Source organism: Mirounga angustirostris, unplaced genomic scaffold (genome assembly GCF_029215605.1).
Source record: "Mirounga angustirostris isolate CCGP_5_RB_7025 unplaced genomic scaffold, mMirAng1.0.hap1 SCAF_14, whole genome shotgun sequence".
In the NCBI taxonomy this organism is placed as follows: domain Eukaryota; kingdom Metazoa; phylum Chordata; class Mammalia; order Carnivora; family Phocidae; genus Mirounga; species Mirounga angustirostris.
The window spans coordinates 68,198,157-68,217,004 of NW_026991722.1; the positions used below are offsets into that span (position 1 = coordinate 68,198,157).

General features: G+C 62.6%; 1 protein-coding gene across 3 annotated transcripts in view; it reads right to left on the minus strand.

Moving 5' to 3' along the window:
• Positions 1-18,848, minus strand: part of ADGRD1 (adhesion G protein-coupled receptor D1) — a 129,943-nt gene that overhangs the window by 22,981 nt on the left and 88,114 nt on the right. For 2 of the 3 annotated variants that reach the window (XM_064578186.1, XM_064578187.1), the window contains 3 exons: positions 17,687-17,810; positions 2,952-3,055; positions 1,457-1,568 (listed from right to left, as the gene is read on the minus strand). In XM_064578186.1, the coding sequence (XP_064434256.1) occupies positions 1,457-1,568; positions 2,952-3,055; positions 17,687-17,810 (340 nt within the window). The remainder of the gene's footprint in view (positions 1-1,456; positions 1,569-2,951; positions 3,056-17,686; positions 17,811-18,848) is intronic. The other variant, XM_064578188.1, reaches the window with a different exon arrangement.

An 18,848-nucleotide genomic window follows, 5' to 3' on the forward strand; every position in this document is an offset into this window, starting at 1 on the left:
GGGACTGCGCGATTTTTGCCGGCCACCCCACGCTCTGCTGTCCCAGGCTCCCTGAGATATCAGCTCATTCTCGGGACAGCATCGTGTCCCCGGCACCTCGTTTCCCAGGCGTGGCTGGAGGTCCCTAATCTGCCCCACGTGCGCATCGGAGGCAGGTGTCACATGCGCAGCGCTCCTCGCTGCGGGCCCTTCCCGGGGGTGTCCCCGCCCACCAGCCGCTCTGGGACTGGACCCCAAGGTCACTCTCCGTCCTCCGCGGGGCTCATCCCACAGGCACCTTCCTCGAGCAGGAGTGCTCGGAGCCCTGCCCCGGGCTTCAGACACGCGGGGCCCCGAGGTCCCCGCCAGGGTGATGGGAGCCCGAAGCCTCCGCAGACCTGCTTCCCCTCCCACGGCCTTCCCGCGGTGGGGCCTCATCCCTCCCGGGGCTGGGGGCGGGGGCGAGGAAACCTGTATAGACAGCAGCCGCATCACCCGAATGCCTGATGGAAATTCGGAATTCCAGGCCCCGCCCAGAGCTACACACCCAAATCTGTGTTGTAAGAAAACCCGGAGGGCTGACGCATCCAGAGCATGAGGCTGGCGCATGCCTGGTCCCTCCACGGCCCATGCGGGGCTTTAGATGCCCCTCCGCGCCCCTAAACCTGCGAGGGAGGATCCTGCAGCCCAGGAGGGTGGATCTCTCCTTCGGCAGCAGCCCCAGGACAGGCAGGTGGGGGCTGAGGACCCTGCGGCAGAGAGGACAGGAAGTTCTGCTGACCCTCACTATTGTTGGATAAAGCGCTCACTCTGCGTGAGCCGATCCTGTGTGAGTTTTAAAACTACCGACCTGTACTGCTCTGTTCCCCAGAACCCGCTTCTCCTTCTCTCCCGGTGGGAGCAAGCAGGAGTCTGCTTCTTCCCACCCCAAGCCTGGGTCATTTGTTTTAGCTCTTAACCTTCTGGGGTTCTAAGACTTCCTAGATCCCTAGTACAAAGGGCAGGGAAAAGGTGGGCCTGGGTCTTCACATTCCTCTTGCCAGCAGCAAGCAGAGGTGGCCGGGGGTTTGTGGTCAGTGCAGCAGTGAAAGGCAAGACTGCAGGGGGCCAACCCTTACCAGAGTCGTCTGTCACCCACTCCCACATCTAGAAGCAAGAGGCTAGGGCACTGCCCCGGAGGGCCTGTCTCCAGGACCCGAGGGCCGCTCTGTGTCAGCTCTCCGCGCCATGCCGGGCACCTGACCAGGGCTGGACGGTGAGCTGACACAGAGCAGGAGAGCCAGCGTCTCTGCTACCGAGCGGACGGTGGGCAGAGAACCCAGCTCAGACAGGCTTTCTTCTGTGCCTCTCCTGGACAAGCCCCTGCCCGACTATCTGGGGCATGTGGCCTGAATTCTGAGTTGAAGAAACTAGCAGAGGGTGCCAGCCCCGGTGACCTCAGAGGGAGGCAGGAGAGGGACAGAGAGGGCCTACTCACTGTGCCAGGCTTGAAGCTGAAGCTGACCAGCAGCAGGATCTGGGCCACTAGGATGGCGAAGGACAGGTTGGCGTGGATGTGGCAGCGCTGGTTCCGGATGGTGCTGACGGAACTGAGGGTGGGGAGGCAGGGGTGAGGCCCGGGCCCAGTGCCACCACTGCTGCTCCCTACCACTCCTGGGCTCTGTAAAGGCCCGCCCAGATGCTGTCTCTGACTCCTCAATGGCTCCCTACTGCTCTCGGAAAGGAACCAGCTCCCGTACAGCCTGCCTGCTGCTTCCCTCTTCCGGGCCCTGCTTGGACTCAGCCTGTTCCTGCTCCGGCTCACGATGCCCCATTCTGGCTCACAAGCACCCCAGTCCTCCAGGCTGCAGCCTTCACACCAGCCGTGCCTCCCTGGGAGAGGACTTCCACTGGCGAAGTGTGTGCTCTGCTTCTGGGCACTTGCTCCAGCCGCGCCGCCCCCCCCCACCCCCCCCGCCGCCCCCTCTGGGTCCTGTCCTCAGAGCAGTCCGCCTGGCTGTGGCAGGCTTCCTGAGCAAAGCTGGGGGACGGGGGAGCCAAAGAATGAATGTCTCAGCTCAACGCTGGTGCGGGCTCCTCCTGCCAGGCTCGGCTGCCGCCACCCCCGCCCCCCACAGTCCCTGGAATTCTGGGGGAGCTGAGGGCCTCTCCCTGCGGATTGTGCTGCAGCCCCCGACCCCGGGAGCCCACAGTCACAGCCAGGCCAGGTGCCGGGTGTCCTCAGGGAACCAGAGCAGGTGAGGAGGGGTGCTGGGCTCCAGGAGGAACCCCCGGAGCCTCACCTCCCCTGCACAGAACGGGGAGGGGAGACAAGCTCCCCAGCACCCTCAGAGGGAGGGGGCCCCGTCCGGTGTGAGGCCAACAGCCCTGAGCAGCAGCCAGTGTGTCCTCACAGTCATCTGTCCACACAGACTTCAGTTTTCCATCCCAGTTCAGAAAGGGCCACAGAGGGACTCAGCTGCCACCCTCCCCTGGGGATGCACAGGCTCCCTTGAGCTCTGACCACATGTGGCTTCAGTGGGAGGGGCAGGAGGCCTCTGGGAAAGAGCCTTCCTGCCTCTCCAGCTGACACCAGGGAACCCCCCTACAGGGCTGTGACTTTGTCATCTTCGGGTAGGGGGTCCTCCGTTCTGGCTCTCGCCCGCCCAAGGGCCAGAAAACCTGTGGGTTGGTGACCCTTCCAGAATTTTCCAGCTTGACTAAAGCAGGGTGCCCTCCTGCCTCCCTCCTCTCTCTTCTCTAGCACCCCAACCCCTCCCTGCACCCCAGATCTCAAGATGAAAGGTGACTTTGGAGCAGGTGTCCAGCTGGAATGCACCACGTGCAGGTTCTCAAGGAGGCCAGGCCTTTGCCACCCCCCAAGGACACATACTGGGCGGGAAACCCAAGTGGGGCAGGCTTGCACTGACATTTCCCGGAGAGCACCAGACCTCCCCGGACACAGACACGGGGGAGGGCAGAGGATGACTCACGACAGCATGGCAAAGGTGACCAGCGTGAGCACCAGGCAGACCAGGGACACGGAGCAGCCGATGTACGTGATGGACGAGAGCGCCATCTGGTGTTCACGTGTGAGCTGTGTGGGAAGCAGAGCAGACGCGTCGGCACTGGTCCAGATCCCGGAGGCTGGAGGTGACTGGGCTCCCACTGGAGAGGGTCCTAGGGCTGGCGCACAGCTGACTCCCAGGGAGCCGCTGTCCCGGCGTGCACGGGGTGGGGATCAGCAGGTCCTGCCTCTCCCCCCAGATGCCCTGTTACCACCACCGACGAGGTCCGGTCCCTTGGGTCAGCCCTTGGATTTACGCTGGAACGCTCCACCCGAAGGGCCACGCTCAGATTCCTCCACCCCTCCGGCTTCCATCCTGCTGATGCCCAACTCCTGCCCTTCCAACCCGTCCCCACTCCTGCCGCCCAGCCGTGCCTCCTAGTCTAGCCTGCAGCATCCGGGGTGGATTTAGACCCGGACCCAGGAGCCATAGGAGGGCAGTTGAAGACCTGGGAGAGGGGCCGACTCCTCCCTGAGGATCCCCTGGATGTACAGGTCTCAAGTGTGTAGAGCCGAGCCAGGGACACGAGCCGAGCCATCTGAGAGCTCGTGTAGAGTCGGCTCTCATCCCTGACATCCACTAGCTCAGAAAGGAACCTGGTAAACGAATCAGATGCAAAGCCACGAAGGACGGTGACACAAACCACAGCTCACCTAGCAACACCACCCCAAGTGGTGGCTCGTTCAGCTCCGGGAGCTGGAGCCTCAGATCACACTCACTTGACCCTGGGCTCCTTGACACTCCGTGCTCTGAGCCACGTGCCTAGGAGACCCGCTTCCCCACGCCCGGCCCTGCAGAGGTCGCTGCTGTGCTTCCTGCTGAGGCTTCCGGCGGTGTGTGCCTCAGAGCCCCCGCCCATCGCCGATGTCCGCATCCCGCCCCAGACACCAGACATCAAGGTCCCTCCAACCTCGGCCTCGACACCCTGGGGCCTTCGCCTTGGCTAGGCCGCCCCCTGGCCCGCTCATCAGGATGTAATCAGGAACAAAAGGAGGCCGCTCAGGATGTTTGAGAGTGTCCGGAGGCCCCAACTCCACAGACTGGGGATGGTAAGTGGATCGCGCAGGGCAATTTGGGAGCCAGCGGGACTGCGCCTGAGGATGGACAACTTAATGGGCTTTACTTCTTCCAGATCTGTGAGTCACCGCTGGTCAACTCACTCCCCAGGGGCTACAAAACACTTCAGAGCCTTGACCGAATGGAGGCGGGGAAGGAGCAGCCTGGAGCCTGCAGCCCTAGATGCAGGAGGGGCGAGCCCCCATTCGTCACCTCCTGTTTGCCCACGACTTCCCTGAACAGGAGGAATGCAAGGGGGCCCTGTGTTCCTACAGCAACATTCTCGGCCACATCCCAGGATCTGGGCCCCCAGCTTCTCCCTGTGCAGATGGGCTGGCCGGCGGCACTCGGATTCATCAGACAGCCCGGGAAGGCGGACACGAATGTGGTCCTGGCGCCACCTCCTCACGCCGCCCACTCCGTGTGGCCTGAGACTCTGGCTCCCGCAACGTGTTGTGAGCAGGGCTCCCTGGACTGGTGTCTCCGGTGTTAGAAACAGTGGGGAGAACCGCATTCTCTGTTCCTCTAATGACTTCAGGGGAACACGAGCAGTGCAAGTCTTGTGAGAAATCCTGCAGGTAAAACCCACACATCCAGCGATGTTTACCTCGGCACTTCTCGCATCCTCTGGGAGAGGAGAGGAGACGCGGCGCCTGCCTCCAGAGATGGTGAAGTGCTCTTAAAGAGATGTTTTGGGGAATAAAACCACACACGAAACACTAATATTAAACCAAGAATGTCCTCTTTCTTTGCTATCATAGATAATTGGAAAGTCTCATCACCATCACAATGGCCTCTGCCTGGAGAAGGAGGGAGGCATCAGATTCAAGGGTTTATGCACATCACGGACCCTCAGCTCTTCACAGTAACTGAGGTCCACCTCGGCAGCCCCCACCAAGTGGAAATGAATTTAATAGCCATGGAAATACGAGCATGTGCCTGGCTCCATGACACCTTCACCCCTTGGCCTCTGGGACGCCCTCTCCCCGGTCTGTGAATCTCCACAGCGCGCCGTCGCCATCTAGATCTTTCTCCCGGGAGATGGAGAGCTCACTCTGACGGAACTCTTACTGCTTCACGACCACGGCTCTGGGAACCCTCGCACCAGCAGTGTGTGCTGAATGCCAGGGGCGGGGGGAGCTCTCGCCTCCTCCCCCAGCTCCCTCACTGTCCTCCACGGAAGACGTACCTAATCCACATGCACGTGCACGCCTGTCTTGTAGAGACAGCAGGACGTTGCCTCTGCCGCTCACAGACGTGGGGGAGGCCCCAGGGGCGAAGGTGGGCAGGCTCCTGGCGCTGGGCAGAAGCTTCCCCGCGTGAGCCCTGCAGCCTGCCAGCCGCGCACGACACCCCCGCCTCCATTCTGCTCGCCCGCTCCGCCTGGAGCTTCTGATAAACGGGAGTCCAGCCCGAGCCTGGGACCCACAGCTACCCAGGCCCACCACCAACCGACCGGAAGACTGGATAGTTGAGACAGAAGAACGTCACGGCCCTTACTGGGCGCCTGCTGCATGCAGGCAGTGAGTCCTACCGCAGCCCTGTGGGCGGGCACCCACCGTTCTCATCTGCAGAAGGGGAGACCGCACAGCCAGTAGGAGCGGCACTGGGCCCTGGCCCGTGCTCCCATCTGCAACAAGCATGCACTGAGCACCACTGTGTACCAAGCACAAGGCTCACACTGCAGGGAGGAAGCAAGAGAATGCACGGGTGAGTAAACAAGGTCGCCAGCTCCTGCTTGGACGGGCCGAGACGGAAGCAAACAGGGACCACAGTGCAGAGGACAGGGATGTGGGTGGCAGCTCTCACAGGCCTCCGATCGGAGGGTCCTCTGGGTCCCTCCTCCATCCTCGGAGCCCATGCACCCCAGAGTGCTGTTGGTTCCTCTGCTAGCCCAGACCTCGTACCCTCTCCTTCTCCTCAATTCCCAGAGCGCCCACCTGCGGCCCCCCGGCCCCTCCCTGCCCCCCAGCGCATCAGGGCCACCCTCAGCCCAGTCTCCATGGCCAGGTCATCACCCCAGCTCACTGCCTCCATGGCCCCCACCCCAGATGAGAGCCACACTCCTTTCCTCGGCCCTGCATCTCTGCCTCACCACCTGGTCGCCCTGTCAGGGGGTCCAGACAGGAAAGCAGGACCCTCCCAGTGACTCAGTGGACGGGCTTCGACGTGGGACTCGGGTCACTAGGTGTGGGAGTCCCTGGAAACCAAAGCCATGAGGCACCCCGAGGAACGGACACAGCCTCCACCCCTGTGGGGCAGGAAGGTCCGGGGAGGAGGGGACGGGAGCAGAGCGGGGCCGGGAGACTGCGCTGGAGCAGGGGACACGGAGGGGACCCAGCCGAGGGCAGGAGCGCCTGGCGGACAGCAGAGCGGTGTCACGCCAATGCCCGTCTCTCGTCAGCCGGACTGGCTGGGAGGCCAGTTGTCAAGGGAGCCTAAGGCTGAGCAGAGGGCAGGACAAGCGGGGCGCCCCCGGCTGCGCACACACTCAGCCCCTCGCTGCTCCTGACCCACGTGGCTCTTCCCCACCCACACTGGCTCTTCCCCGACGTCCGGTCTCCCGGCTGCCAGAATCCAGGCTCTCATGAGCCAGCACCCCCGAACCAGCTCTCTGACCCCAGCTGAGCCATACACCTTCGTTCAGCCCATGGACAGCAGGAGCACGTCGCTCCGTGGGCCTCCAGGGTTCGGGGACGGGCCTGGGCTCCACCAGGCGTAGCTCTGCGGGAACACACAGCCAGCACCCCCCTGCACGGAGTCCGGGCTGTAGGTGCGTGTCCCGTTCCAGGGATGGGATCGAGTCCACAGCCCCAAGGACAGGCAGAAACGAGCTCCCTGGCTGGTGGAGGGGCACTGCTGGGGTCAGAACCGACGCCCATGGGCCTGCATCGGGTGGGCTCTCCCACCCACATCCCCACGCCCTGCACAGAGACGTGGCTCCGGTGTCTTTAAGACGACCCGTGACTTGCCGGGTCAGACCAGCGACCTCATTAAAGGGGTGAGCTGGGGGCGGAGCACTGGACCGGTCACCGCCTGTTCCCCAGGGCACCCACTCCCAGGCTCTCAGCTGGTTCTGTACAGACAGCACTGCAAAGAGTGGAAAATTTCATGCAGAGAAGTGTTAACGCAGGGGAGGGGAGGTGCCACGGAGCTGAAGGAGCAAGCCAGGCGGGGATCAGGACAGGAGCCCCTCCCCTGGCGGGAGGGCCTAGCCCGTGGCCCATGGTCACTGGGAAAAGCTGGACCAGGGGCCGGAGGAGACGCGGCCACTGCCGGGAAAGCTGTCTGCAGCACCGTGAGGGAAGGGGGCACCAGGCCTCATGCCCTCCCCCCAGTCTCCTGCCAGAGCCCCAGCTGACCAGACCCGGGCCAGCAGAGGTCAGCCTCTGGGGTGCAGACCCCAGCAGGGGGACGGGGTGGGCCTGAGAGCAAAGGTCCAGCCCCAACACAACTGGGGCCTGGAGGATCAGGTCCCTGCTGCGCCCGCCCTGGGCAGCCACGCCATGGGAGGCAGGGAGCCCACGGCCAGGTCCCTGAGGCCTGTGCTAGGGCTGGGAGCTGGAAAGTATGTGATCCCTGGCTTTACACGTGGGGCAGGGGGTGGGAGGCGGCGGCAGGGGCTACTTCAACCCTGCTGCAAAGCATGTATGTGCTGCTGGGGGAGGCATGTACGGTGGGGAGACGTGGGCCTGACCCGCAGCCTCCACCCGCCGCAGGAGGTGGGCTGGCGCAGGCCCCACACGTAGCTGTGAGCCTTTGTGCACGTTTAAAACTGCACGGTCTGACCGGCAACCCCGCCGTGGAGACGTGCTCACACACACAGACGTTTCCTGACCGCCTGCCAGCGGAGGGAGGAGCCATCAGGGGCCCTGGTGCAGGTCTGCGTGCTGAGGCAGGACCACCTGGAAGATGCAGTGACCCGGTTTGGAAGGTGCAGACGGTCTCTCCCCTGCGCTACCCGCTGTGGCAGGAACAGGGGCCGCATGCGCAGGGCGAGGGGAGCCGGGCGAGGGGCCGGCTTGGGGCTCCCCCTCTGCTCCCCGACACATGTGTGTCACCTGCAGGACATGGGCTGGGACAGGCCTGGGAAGAGCCCTCTGGCTCCTGCTGGGCCCCTGGCTCCCCTGCGGGCTGGGCAGCTTCTCACAGGGCCCCGCCTCTCCCCCTCGGCTCCACCCACCACGGTGCAGAGTCACGATGCTTCCGACAACACAGCGTGAGCGCGAGCCTCCCGCATCACAGCCTCCGTCTCCCGCTCGGCCTGGCAGCCCAGAGGCGCCCGCCCCGACCCCATGCCAGCCCCTGGCCTCCTGTCCCTCACATCTGACCCTCCCGGATGGAGACACGCCTGCTCCCCCCACCAGCGCCGCGTGTCCCCATCCCAGCCTGGGCAGCAGCGGCTCCTGAGGCCACGGTCAGGTCAGCGGTCAGCGTCCCTCTGCAGGGCAGCCCAGCACGTGCCCTCTCCCCAGTCTCCTGCCAGAGCCCCAGCTGGCCAGACCCTTGCAGGAGAGCCTACAGTGCATGAGGCAATGGCTGCTCTCCCTCTGAGGAAGCTGGGGCTGCTGGGAGGAGGGGACCCGGCTCCAGCAGGGCACTGGGGCACCGACTGCGTCTCCAGGACCGCAGGGCCCCGTCGGCCGGTGGAAGAGCTGAGCGCCCAACAGCACCCAGCCAGCAGCTGCCTCCCGAGTGGGGGGTTTCTCCCTCATGTTCCCATCCCACCTCCGAGGCTGTTTCCACACATCCCGGGTGAGCACAGGGGTCTCCCTGCGTGACTAGGTCCTGAGGGGAGAGACGGGGCTGCCACCAGGGGCCCAGCACCCCAGAGACGCAGCAAGGCCACCAGGGGGAAGGGCCCTGGGAGCCTGGGAGGGACAGGCGGGGGGGGGGGATGGGAGGGGAAGGGGAGGGTATGGGACGGGGGTAGGGGGAGAGGGGAAGGGGCAAGGGAGGGAGGGGGCGGGAGCATCATCAACAAGGAGACAGGTTCCCCAGGGGCCCAGGACGCCACCATCCCTCAAAAGAATGAATGCAAAGGGGCTGGACAGCACAGGGAGGCTCAGTCCTGACTCAGGCCTGCTGCACCCAGCCCCGTCCTGCTCTTCTGGGACGTCACCAAGCTCCTCGGGCCACCGGGTCACCCTGGGCTCCCTCACGCTGGTTTGGAAGACACTGTCACCTCAGCTAGGCTGGGTGCTCAGAGCCCAGTACTCAGGGGAAGTCACAGGTGGGAAGCCGAGGTTCAGGGCAGGCACTTGCGGAAGGCCACGCGGTGCATCAGGACAGGGACCCTGAGCGTCTGCTGACCGGGGGGCAGGGTGGGGCCTCTGCTGAGCACACCCCAGCGACTGGTCGGGCCACACGTAGTAGGTGCTCCTCGGAAGTTGCTGGAGCGACAGGTACAAGGGACACACAGCTCCGAGGGGGCACCCCAGCAGCCCCAGCCACGCCCTGCAATTCGGTGCTGGCCCTGCCACCACGTGCGCCCTCCCCGGCGGCCAGAGCGGGCTCAGTGGCTTCAGGCAGCGGCACTGGCGGGTGGCTGCTGAGCGCGGGCCCTGTAGCCGCGGGCCCGGGGTGCACGAGGGGGCCCTGAGGGATCGGGGAGCTGCGGAGGCGAGACCCCCTCCACACAGGCGTGCACACACAGGCATGCACACTCACCCCACTGCTCTGGCCTCAGGAGGTGTGCCCCGCGGTGCCCTTCCTTCCCCACCCTGGGGCTAGATTTAGAAATGCCCAGAAAAGCCTGGAGTTTGCTTCGGAACATGGGCTCCTCTGAGTCACAGACCACAGACTCCGAGGCCTCCGGGGAGGCGTTTTACATAAATTCATGAGGCCAGCTGGGAGCCTGCACACATCATATCCAAGTGGAACTCTTGTTCCAGAAGGAAATACTTCCATCTTACGTGTTTTCCAAAGCCCCGCGTCGTGGGTATGTCATTTTCCCACCCTAGGAAAGAGCAAGAAAGGCTCTGCTGCCTTCCAAGGAGCGGAACCGCGGTGCCCCCATGAGAAGGCGGAGGCCGGCAGAGGGCAGAGGAGGTGCCGCGGGAGAGTGCAGACCCCGCCCCGGCCTGCTGGGGGCAGCAGCTGCTTGGGCAGGAAGCTCCAGGGGTCAGACTTTTTTGGAAAACCAAAATCCAAAATTTTAGATAATTTCTCTGACTTTTGAAATATTGACAGATGGGCTAAAGGAATCATGTGGATTGGCCAGCCTCCAGACTGGGGTCTGTGGCTCTTACGAGCTGCTCTTTCGCCGTGACCCCCTCCTCCCGAGTCTGCGCCGGCAAAGGCCAGGGGCTTCCTGGGGACAGGCTTTCCCACGTGCCCTGTCCTGGCACAGTCCTCCCGCTGCGCCCTGCCCAGCACAAATGCTCCTCCTGGGCGGCTCCCAGGGCACCCGCTGGAGGAGGCAAGCAGGGGCGAGGGGGCCTGCAGGAGGCAAGCAGGGGCGAGGGGGCCCGCTGCAGGAGGCAAGCAGGGGCGAGGGGGCCTGCAGGAGGAGGCAAGCAGGGGCGAGGGGGCCCGCTGCAGGAGGCAAGCAGGGGCGAGGGGACCCGCTGGAGGAGGCAAGCAGGGGTGAGGGGGCCTGCAGGAGGCAAGCAGGGGCGAGGGGGCCCGCTGCAGGAGGCAAGCAGGGGCGAGGGGGCCCGCTGCAGGAGGCAAGCAGGGGCGAGGGGGCCCGCTGCAGGAGGCAAGCAGGGGCGAGGGGGCCCGCTGCAGGAGGCAAGCAGGGGCGAGGGGGCCCGCTGCAGGAGGCAAGCAGGGGCGAGGGGGCCCGCTGGAGGAGGCAAGCAGGGGCGAGGGGACCCGCTGGAGGAGGCAAGCAGGGGCGAGGGGACCCGCTGGAGGAGGCAAGCAGGGCCGAGGGGGCCCGCTGGAGGAGGCAAGCAGGGCCGAGGGGGCCCGCTGGAGGAGGCAAGCAGGGCCGAGGGGGCCCGCTGGAGGAGGCAAGCAGGGGCGAGGGGGCCTGCAGGAGGCAAGCAGGGGCGAGGGGGCCCGCTGCAGGAGGCAAGCAGGGGCGAGGGGGCCCGCTGCAGGAGGCAAGCAGGGGCGAGGGGGCCCGCTGCAGGAGGCAAGCAGGGGCGAGGGGGCCCGCTGCAGGAGGCAAGCAGGGGCGAGGGGGCCCGCTGCAGGAGGCAAGCAGGGGCGAGGGGGCCCGCTGCAGGAGGCAAGCAGGGGCGAGGGGGCCCGCTGCAGGAGGCAAGCAGGGGCGAGGGGACCCGCTGGAGGAGGCAAGCAGGGGCGAGGGGGCCTGCAGGAGGCAAGCAGCGGAGTGGCCGCATGTGGAGGCAGCGCACTGAGGGGGCCTCTAGTTCTGCCAGCTCAGGGGCTGTGCCCACCATGGTACAACCAGACTGTCCCCCTGGAACGTGAATCTTGGGTGGGGGTCCCGGACGCAGGTGGGACAGACTCGTCTCTACGGCTTCCATCACGTCAGCCCCTCACTACTCCTAGTCTGTTGGTTCCAATTTCCCTTCCCAGGAATCCCATCTCTAAGTCAGCCATGGGGGCCATGGGGGCTCCCGAAGGGGCCGGGGTAATCCGAGCCCCACCCCTTCCTGGGTCTGGCTGGGCCAGCCCACCGCAGCATCCACCACTGCGGACCCCGTTCCTCGGTCCCCAGTGCCCCTGCCGGCCAGTCCTGAGAGATGGCAATTCCAGTGCCTGCCTCCTGCCCTGGCCCCTCGAGAACAGGCCGGCGTGAGCCAGCCTCAACCCTCGTGTAGGCACACTTGGCATCCTGGCGCCCAGAGAGAGGGCTCCCTGGTCTCCCTAAGCTCCTCTCCTGCAGAATGGACCTACTCACCCATTCACGGTTCACACCGCACAGCCTCACGCGGCCTCTGCCCAGCGCCCGCTCCAGGCTGCTGGGCGTGGAGAAGCAGGGAACCAGACTCACTCCCAAAGCCTGCACCCCTGAGAGCAGAGCTTACAAACCGCCTCTTCGAGCCGCTCCTTTTATTATTCGATCTCGTTACCTAATTCCACCACGCGGATGCATGCACGGGGACACAGCTGACCAGCTTCAGTCCAGTGTCTCCCGACCTGCCAACAGCCCGGACGGCACCTTGGTACCTGTCTCCGGATCACACACCGCGACATGACCTCATGTAGGGGTCCTCACAGGGCTTTATAAAGATGAGATGTTTGGGGCGCCTGGGGGCTCAGCCGGTTAAGCGTCCGTTTCTTGATTTCAGCTCAGGTCATGATCTCAGGGTCGTGAGGTCAACCCCGCATCAGGCTCTGCACTCAGCACAGAGCCTGCTTGAGATTCTTTCTCCCTCTGCCCATCCCTGCTTGTGCGCTCTCTCTCTAAAATAAATAAATAAAACCTTAAAAAAGGAGAAGCTGGGATGTTTGTACTTTACTCTGCAACCTGCCCTTTCCACGTGGCAGTGCCTTGGAGACCCCTCCAGGTCAGGGGGCGCCGTTACAATCCACTCTAACGACAGCTCGTTAGCTCTTAACGGAATCATTCTATTAACACAGAGGCCGAGGTGCATTGCCCTCCTTGGCGTGGAGGTATCAGAGCCCACGCGCTCCACAGCGTTAGGCTCATTAACGCTTCCGTTGTTCTGTTGCGTCCATGACAAATCAGGTTGTAATAGCATTTTACTTTACACTCTTACATATTATCTGGCTTTCTGATTCTTTGAATTCTATGATGCAGATCCTCATGGGTGTCCTGAAAAGTCACAGTCTGCCTTGCTGGATTTACGTGGATACCACGTTGTTTTGGCCATGGGAGCTTCACAGGGATCTGCTCTATGCCGTGCAAAGTCTCTCCTACTATCTTAATTTTCTTGACTACTCTCAGAACATACTGTTCCAAAATTAAGCTAAAGATAATTTTATCCAATAGGAGAAAACTAATTTCTTAGGATTCTTACTCAATTTGGGTTCACGAATTTAAAAAAAAAAATTTTTTTAAGATTTTATTTATTTGACACAGAGAGAGCTACAGAGAGAGAGCGTGCAAGCTCAAGCAGGGGGACTGGCAGGCAGGGGAGAAGCAGACTCCCCACTGAGCAGGGAGCCTGACGCGGGGCTCGATCCCAGGACCCTGGGATCATGACCTGAGCCGGAGGCAGACGCTTAACTGACTGAGCCACCCAGGGGCCCGGGGTTCACAAATTTTAAAGGTGCAGAAAGTGAGTTTCGGAGAGGTGCCCGGCTGGCACACCTGGTCATGATGGTGGCCCCAGATCCACGGGCATCAGTGCACGAGCTCTGAAACGTACTTACCCCGGGGAGTTAGAAGCCCCCAGTGGTGGAGCCGTGTTTTTGTGATTTACGCTGACAACAGAGTTACTCGTCCCTGTCCACTGCTGGAGGTGTACCTTGGAACAGGGTCCCCAGAGAGCAGTGTAAGTGCCCCAGGTCCCCTGCCGGAACTAGCCACGGACGGGAGCCAGCGTAGTGCCCAGCAGCAGGTGACCAGCCAAGCCCCCTGAGGGCCAAGGCTCCCGGTCTCGAGGGGGCAGCAGGCGTGGCCAGGACGAGGCAGGGGCGTGGGTGTGCAAGGGGACCCACTGCACACGGGAGGGGGCCCCAGCCCTGCTTACAGCATGGCACCCCGTGTGGAGAGGGGAACATTCCCGGGAGGAGGGGAGACCCTGGAACAGGTGTGGCTTCACAGGGGAGGGCGGCAGGAGAGCAGATGGTGGGAGACACTGCCTTCCACTCACTACCCTTCCCACCACCTCCCACTTAAAACCTACGCGTATCAGCTACCACGTTAACGGAAACGGTTCCTAACAGAAGAAGAAATTAGGGTCAGATGGAGTAATGACCACGAGAGCCGCTGGCCACAGCTGGTGTGACCGGTGCTCTGGGTCAAGGGGGCCCACGAACCAGCCGCTGGGGGACCCTGTGGGGTCAGCACTCAGTGGGAGGAGGTCCAGGCCTATTTCCCACTCTCTGTAGCAGGAGTGTAAAGCGTGGCATCCCCCACCCTGGGGTTGTGATTGGCTGAGCCCCTCACTGCTGCCGACTGGGGGTGGGGGGCCATGTCACACTCCCTCCCACAGAGAAGAGTGAGCAGAGCGAGGCCTGAGACATCCCTCCACGTCCCAGCCCAGCCACCCCAGGCTCCACGCAGAGGGGTTCCACAGCGGCCCTGCTGGGGTGCAGGCCAGGGCAGACCCGCGGAGGGAAGGGGAGTGCAGCTGTGAGCTCCGAGGAGAGACCCTGGACCAGGACAGCCCCTCCCAGAGCACTGGGGAGGATGGGGGAAGCCATTCTGGCTGTTCTCACTAAATGAACTGAGCCTCAGATTCGGCATCTACTTGTGATAACTGCCGTCTTTGTTTAAATATTCCTGAGAACGTTCATTTTTAGCATGGTAATTTTGAATCATTTTCAAATCAACCTTTCCTGGCAATGAGTAGATATGATTTGCTTCCACGAAGACACCCACAGACTGTCCAAATCTGGTGTCACCTACATGGAACGCTGACAGATTTGCATCATAAATGCTCTGTGACTGGTTTTTTTTTAGCTTACTGGACTGAGCTGCCTCCCTTCCTCCCTGTCCCACCAACATCCCAAACCCAACTTCCTGCCCACATCCACCACCCAGCAGCCCCTTCCACGTTGCAGAGCCCACAGCGTGGACCTCGTTCTCTGTGTGCAAAGGACCCAGAGGACCATCTGGAGGCTCGGCACCAGCCCCAGCTTTAGGATCTAGAGAGCAGAGCCGAAGCTGGGCTCCGTCCCCAGGTGACCTTGGGCAAGTCCCCCTGCGCTCACCTGCGACGGGAGGATGCCAGTCCTGCCCGCACCAGCGCTCACAGGCGGTCTGCTCCCCCACATCCATGACAGCCTCTCTGCCCCTAACGTTTGGGTCTGAAGCTCTGGCTTTGAGCCCCAGCACCTCTCCCGAGAGCCCCCCGGCCCCTTGCCGCTGTGTGCCCCTGCTCCTTCCTCCCAGGCCTCTCTGGGGACCGCGCCCTTCCTCGCCCTGCCCCCGTGGCTTCCATGCATCCCCACCGCCACAGGGCAGAGCGCGCTCTCAAGTGCGGAGCGCCTGCTCCTCACTTGGGGTCCCACGCACTGTCATGTGTCAGTTGCTTTGCTCCCAAGGCCCAGAGCAGTGTCTTAAAGGCCCCGGGTCGTCACCTCGAATCCAATGCTTCGTTGCTGGATGAATGACTGACCCCAGCCCGTCCCCCTCTCTGGGCCTCGCTGTCTCAGCCACCGCACCCTTGGCCTGTCCCCACCCTACCGGCACATACGTCCTGCAGGTCACAGCCTTTCCCACTGGAACAGCTAAGGCAGGTCGCTGACTCCCACGTGGTACCCAGAGGGACACACGGAGGCACGTGGGCTGAGGCCCTGGCACGACAGGCAGAGACGGAGGCATGAGCCGCATGGCGGTGGTGTCCCCAACTCCCCCAGCCTGACCCCTGGTGACAGATGTCTGTGCAGAACAGGGACAAGAGGAGGTGGGGAGAGACCTGGAACAGGTGGGATTTCGGAGGGCACCCCATGCAGCCCAGGTAACTTCGGGGCCCTCTGGGACCTTCTACTCCATCCCACCTCACTGTCCCCACACCGCTGGCACCAGCCCACCACCCTGACCTCCCTGCAGCTAATGGTGCAAAGCCAGACTTGGGCAGCACCGGGCAGAAGAGGAGGGGGACAGGAGAGAAAGGGGGTGACAGAGGGCCCGGGGGCGGGAACCAGACAGGAAGGGGTGCCCATCACCTGAGGGGCGGCTGCTGCCCACACGTCCCTCCCGCTGGGACCAGCTGGGGGTCACAGCTGCCTGGACACAGATGAACCCCGTGGGCCAACAAGCAAGCCGATGGCTCGTGCCCCTCAAGACCGACACGGCACCACGCGTCCAAAGCTCTGAATGCTCTCGCTTGAGAGACTCCTGACCTGTAGGTGCCCAGTTCCCTTCCACGTGTGGCCAGGACTCCCCTTGGCGACTCCGAGTGACGGGCCCTGGGACGTCGGCACAGCCCCATCCCCCGGAGCTTCATCACCAGCAGAGCAAAGGGGACCAGCCCAGCTCCCACCCGTGCACAGTGCTGGTGTGTCTGCGTGGGGAGCGCAAGGGGCGGGTGATGCCGCTCCCCATCCTCCTGGGGTAGCCTGGAACTCCCCTGTGGAGTCTATATAAGCAATTCACAGGCCAGACGCAAGACCCACAGCACAGGCTGCAGATGAAGGAGCCTCCTCTGCTCGCCACCTCCACCCGGAGCCTTCCGCGCCCGCGGCCTCCACCGGGACACCGCAAGCCCCGTCCTGCCTCCGGCATCTGCACCTGCTGTTCCTTGGCCCGGAACATTCTCCTCTGCTGCTCCCCTGACCACACCACCCATTTGTTTGCTAATCTGTTACCTGTCTTTCCCCCTGGAATATAAACTCCTCAAAAGCAAAACGTCATTGCTTTTCTTATTTACAGCTGAACCTCTGGGGTAGCTGCCGATAAGTACTTGTTGAATGGCAGTGGATGAGAAATCGACGCTTAGGTGATGACCCTGGGGCCACCAGGAGTCATGCCACACCAGACAAGACTCCACAGTCCTACACGCGGCAGGTGCTGCGGTGCCCTGGACCATGGAACCCAGGGCAGGGGGTCTGTGTGGAAAGAGACGGGCCCCGTGGAGTAGACGTGCCAAGGGAGGGACAAGGTGGAGCAGGTCTGGCCAGCAGAGGGGTCATGACCGCGTGGGAGCTCAGGGCACCTGCCCCCATGGGGGGGTGGGGTGCACAGCTCTGCGGAAGGGGGGAGCCTCTGACTCCCTGTTCTGTGCAGCCCAGCATCACCAAGCCCACAGACTCTTCAAGAGGACCCAAAAACTCAGAGTTATAAATAAGATTTTTCAATTTCTAAAACACAGTTTGGGATGAAACGAAATGTGTCTCTACAGGGGCCTGGCTTTCCAGGGGCCTTGGGAGATCCCTGGATCAACCCCAGTCTCCTCCCCAACCTCCTGCCCTCTGCACAGAAATTCAAGTTCCACTGGAGTCTAGAAGCCAATCAAGTCATTCACACGCAGCGGTCAGGGACTAATAATAGTTGAGAAGATCCCACTCTGGGGCATCTGCGTTTTTAAAGAGTACTTTTTTTTTCTCTTCCAAGCCATGCTTGCCTTAAACCAATGAAATGAACGTCTAGCTCTTAGGGCCGACCACGCAGCCTGACAGATTAAATGGTGGTACTCCGACGCAGAGAAACCCAACCAGGGGCCCTCCTCCACCCTTAACCCCAGGCTCCAGGGAAGGTCGTGGCCCCATCTAGAGAGCAGGACAGACGTCCCCCTGCTGCGCTGGACTCTCCCACCACTCAGAGGCTCCACGGCCCGGGACTGAAGGCAGAGGACGCTGGCACACCTGCCTTCTGCATGCGGACCCTCGGGAAGGACCTAGGGCTTGCACGGCGCTGCCTCAGGGAACTTGAGGTAAAGGTTTTTTTTTTGGCTTGGTTTGGGCTTTTTTGCTAAAAAATGTAGAGCTTCACAAAGGTCCCCAATCACGGGTCTCCCCGATGAGTGGGGGCCGCCTGTGTGCCCCCGCCTGCAGCCTGAGGTCAGAAGGGCCCGTTGTTGGGGCTCAGGGACCCGGCGCCTGGCTCTTACCTCCATCGGCACCACCTGCATCAGGATGGCGAAGTTGGTGAGGTGAGTGCAGCGGCAGACGGAGTAGCTGAGGTTCCCCTCGGTGAGCACACAGCCCTGGTTGGACCAGACCCCTTCTCCGGAGCTGGGGACACAGGAGAGAGGAGCAGCGGGCTGAGAGCGCAGACGTGCTGGTGCTGGCTGGGTGGGCCGCACGGAGACCGGGGGAGGACTGCGGTGTACCCGCCCTGGCCCGTGCACTCGGGGGCCCCTGGACCCACAGCCCCTGAAAATGAGACGTGCTCGTCCTACGACCCGCCAGCCCCACTTGCCGAGAACTCTGAGCCGTGCGCCCAGGGCACACGCCACAGAACATGAAAGCAGCCCAGCGCCCACCGTGCGGCACACGGACGGGATAAGATGTGGTACGGCAGTCGCAGGTGTGTATCCTCGTGGGTGAAACCCGAGCGCTCGCACATCACGTTCGGCGCGCACGTGTGAAGCAGAGCAAGATCTCACGTGCTCCACGGACGTGGCCGTAAGTGACACGCACGGTACTGAGGACACCCCGACTGGCCACCTCCAGCGAGAGGGGGTGGGACCGAACAGTCAAAGGGATCTTTGCTTTTTTACAACGTTTACTTTTTTACAGAATTGATTTAGGACTTGTGTCACTTCTTAAAGTCTCAACCCAGACCAAAACGGCTGGAAGCAAACATGCTCAAGTGCTAACTGTGGTTTCTTCTTACGGTAAGAATATCAGCGATCATCGTTTTCTTCGGGGTCTCTCTCTGTATTCTCAAATTCCCAAGAAGAATTTCCATGGTTCTTTCCAGAAATGGCCCCTTTGAGTTATCGGCAAAGACAGACGTCTGCTTCAGCCGAAGGCAGGGCCCTTACAAAGGTGAACAAATTCAAAGGTGGTGGTTTCTCTCTGTGGACACAGCTGATGAGGAACGTGGCCGTCCAGGAGGGGCGCCGGTGCCCCGTGGGGGAGCACAAACTGGCAGCACTCATTGCCACCCCCGAGGCGGGACCGTCTCCGTGAGGACGCAGTGTGACTGCTCTCTGCTTGAGACTTGACTGCCATGGAAGCCGAGGGTGGGTGGGAAAGGGTCACTGGGGGCGTCTCCCGGGTGGGCTCTGAGCCTGATGGCCGAGACGCAGGGACAGCGGCTTCTGA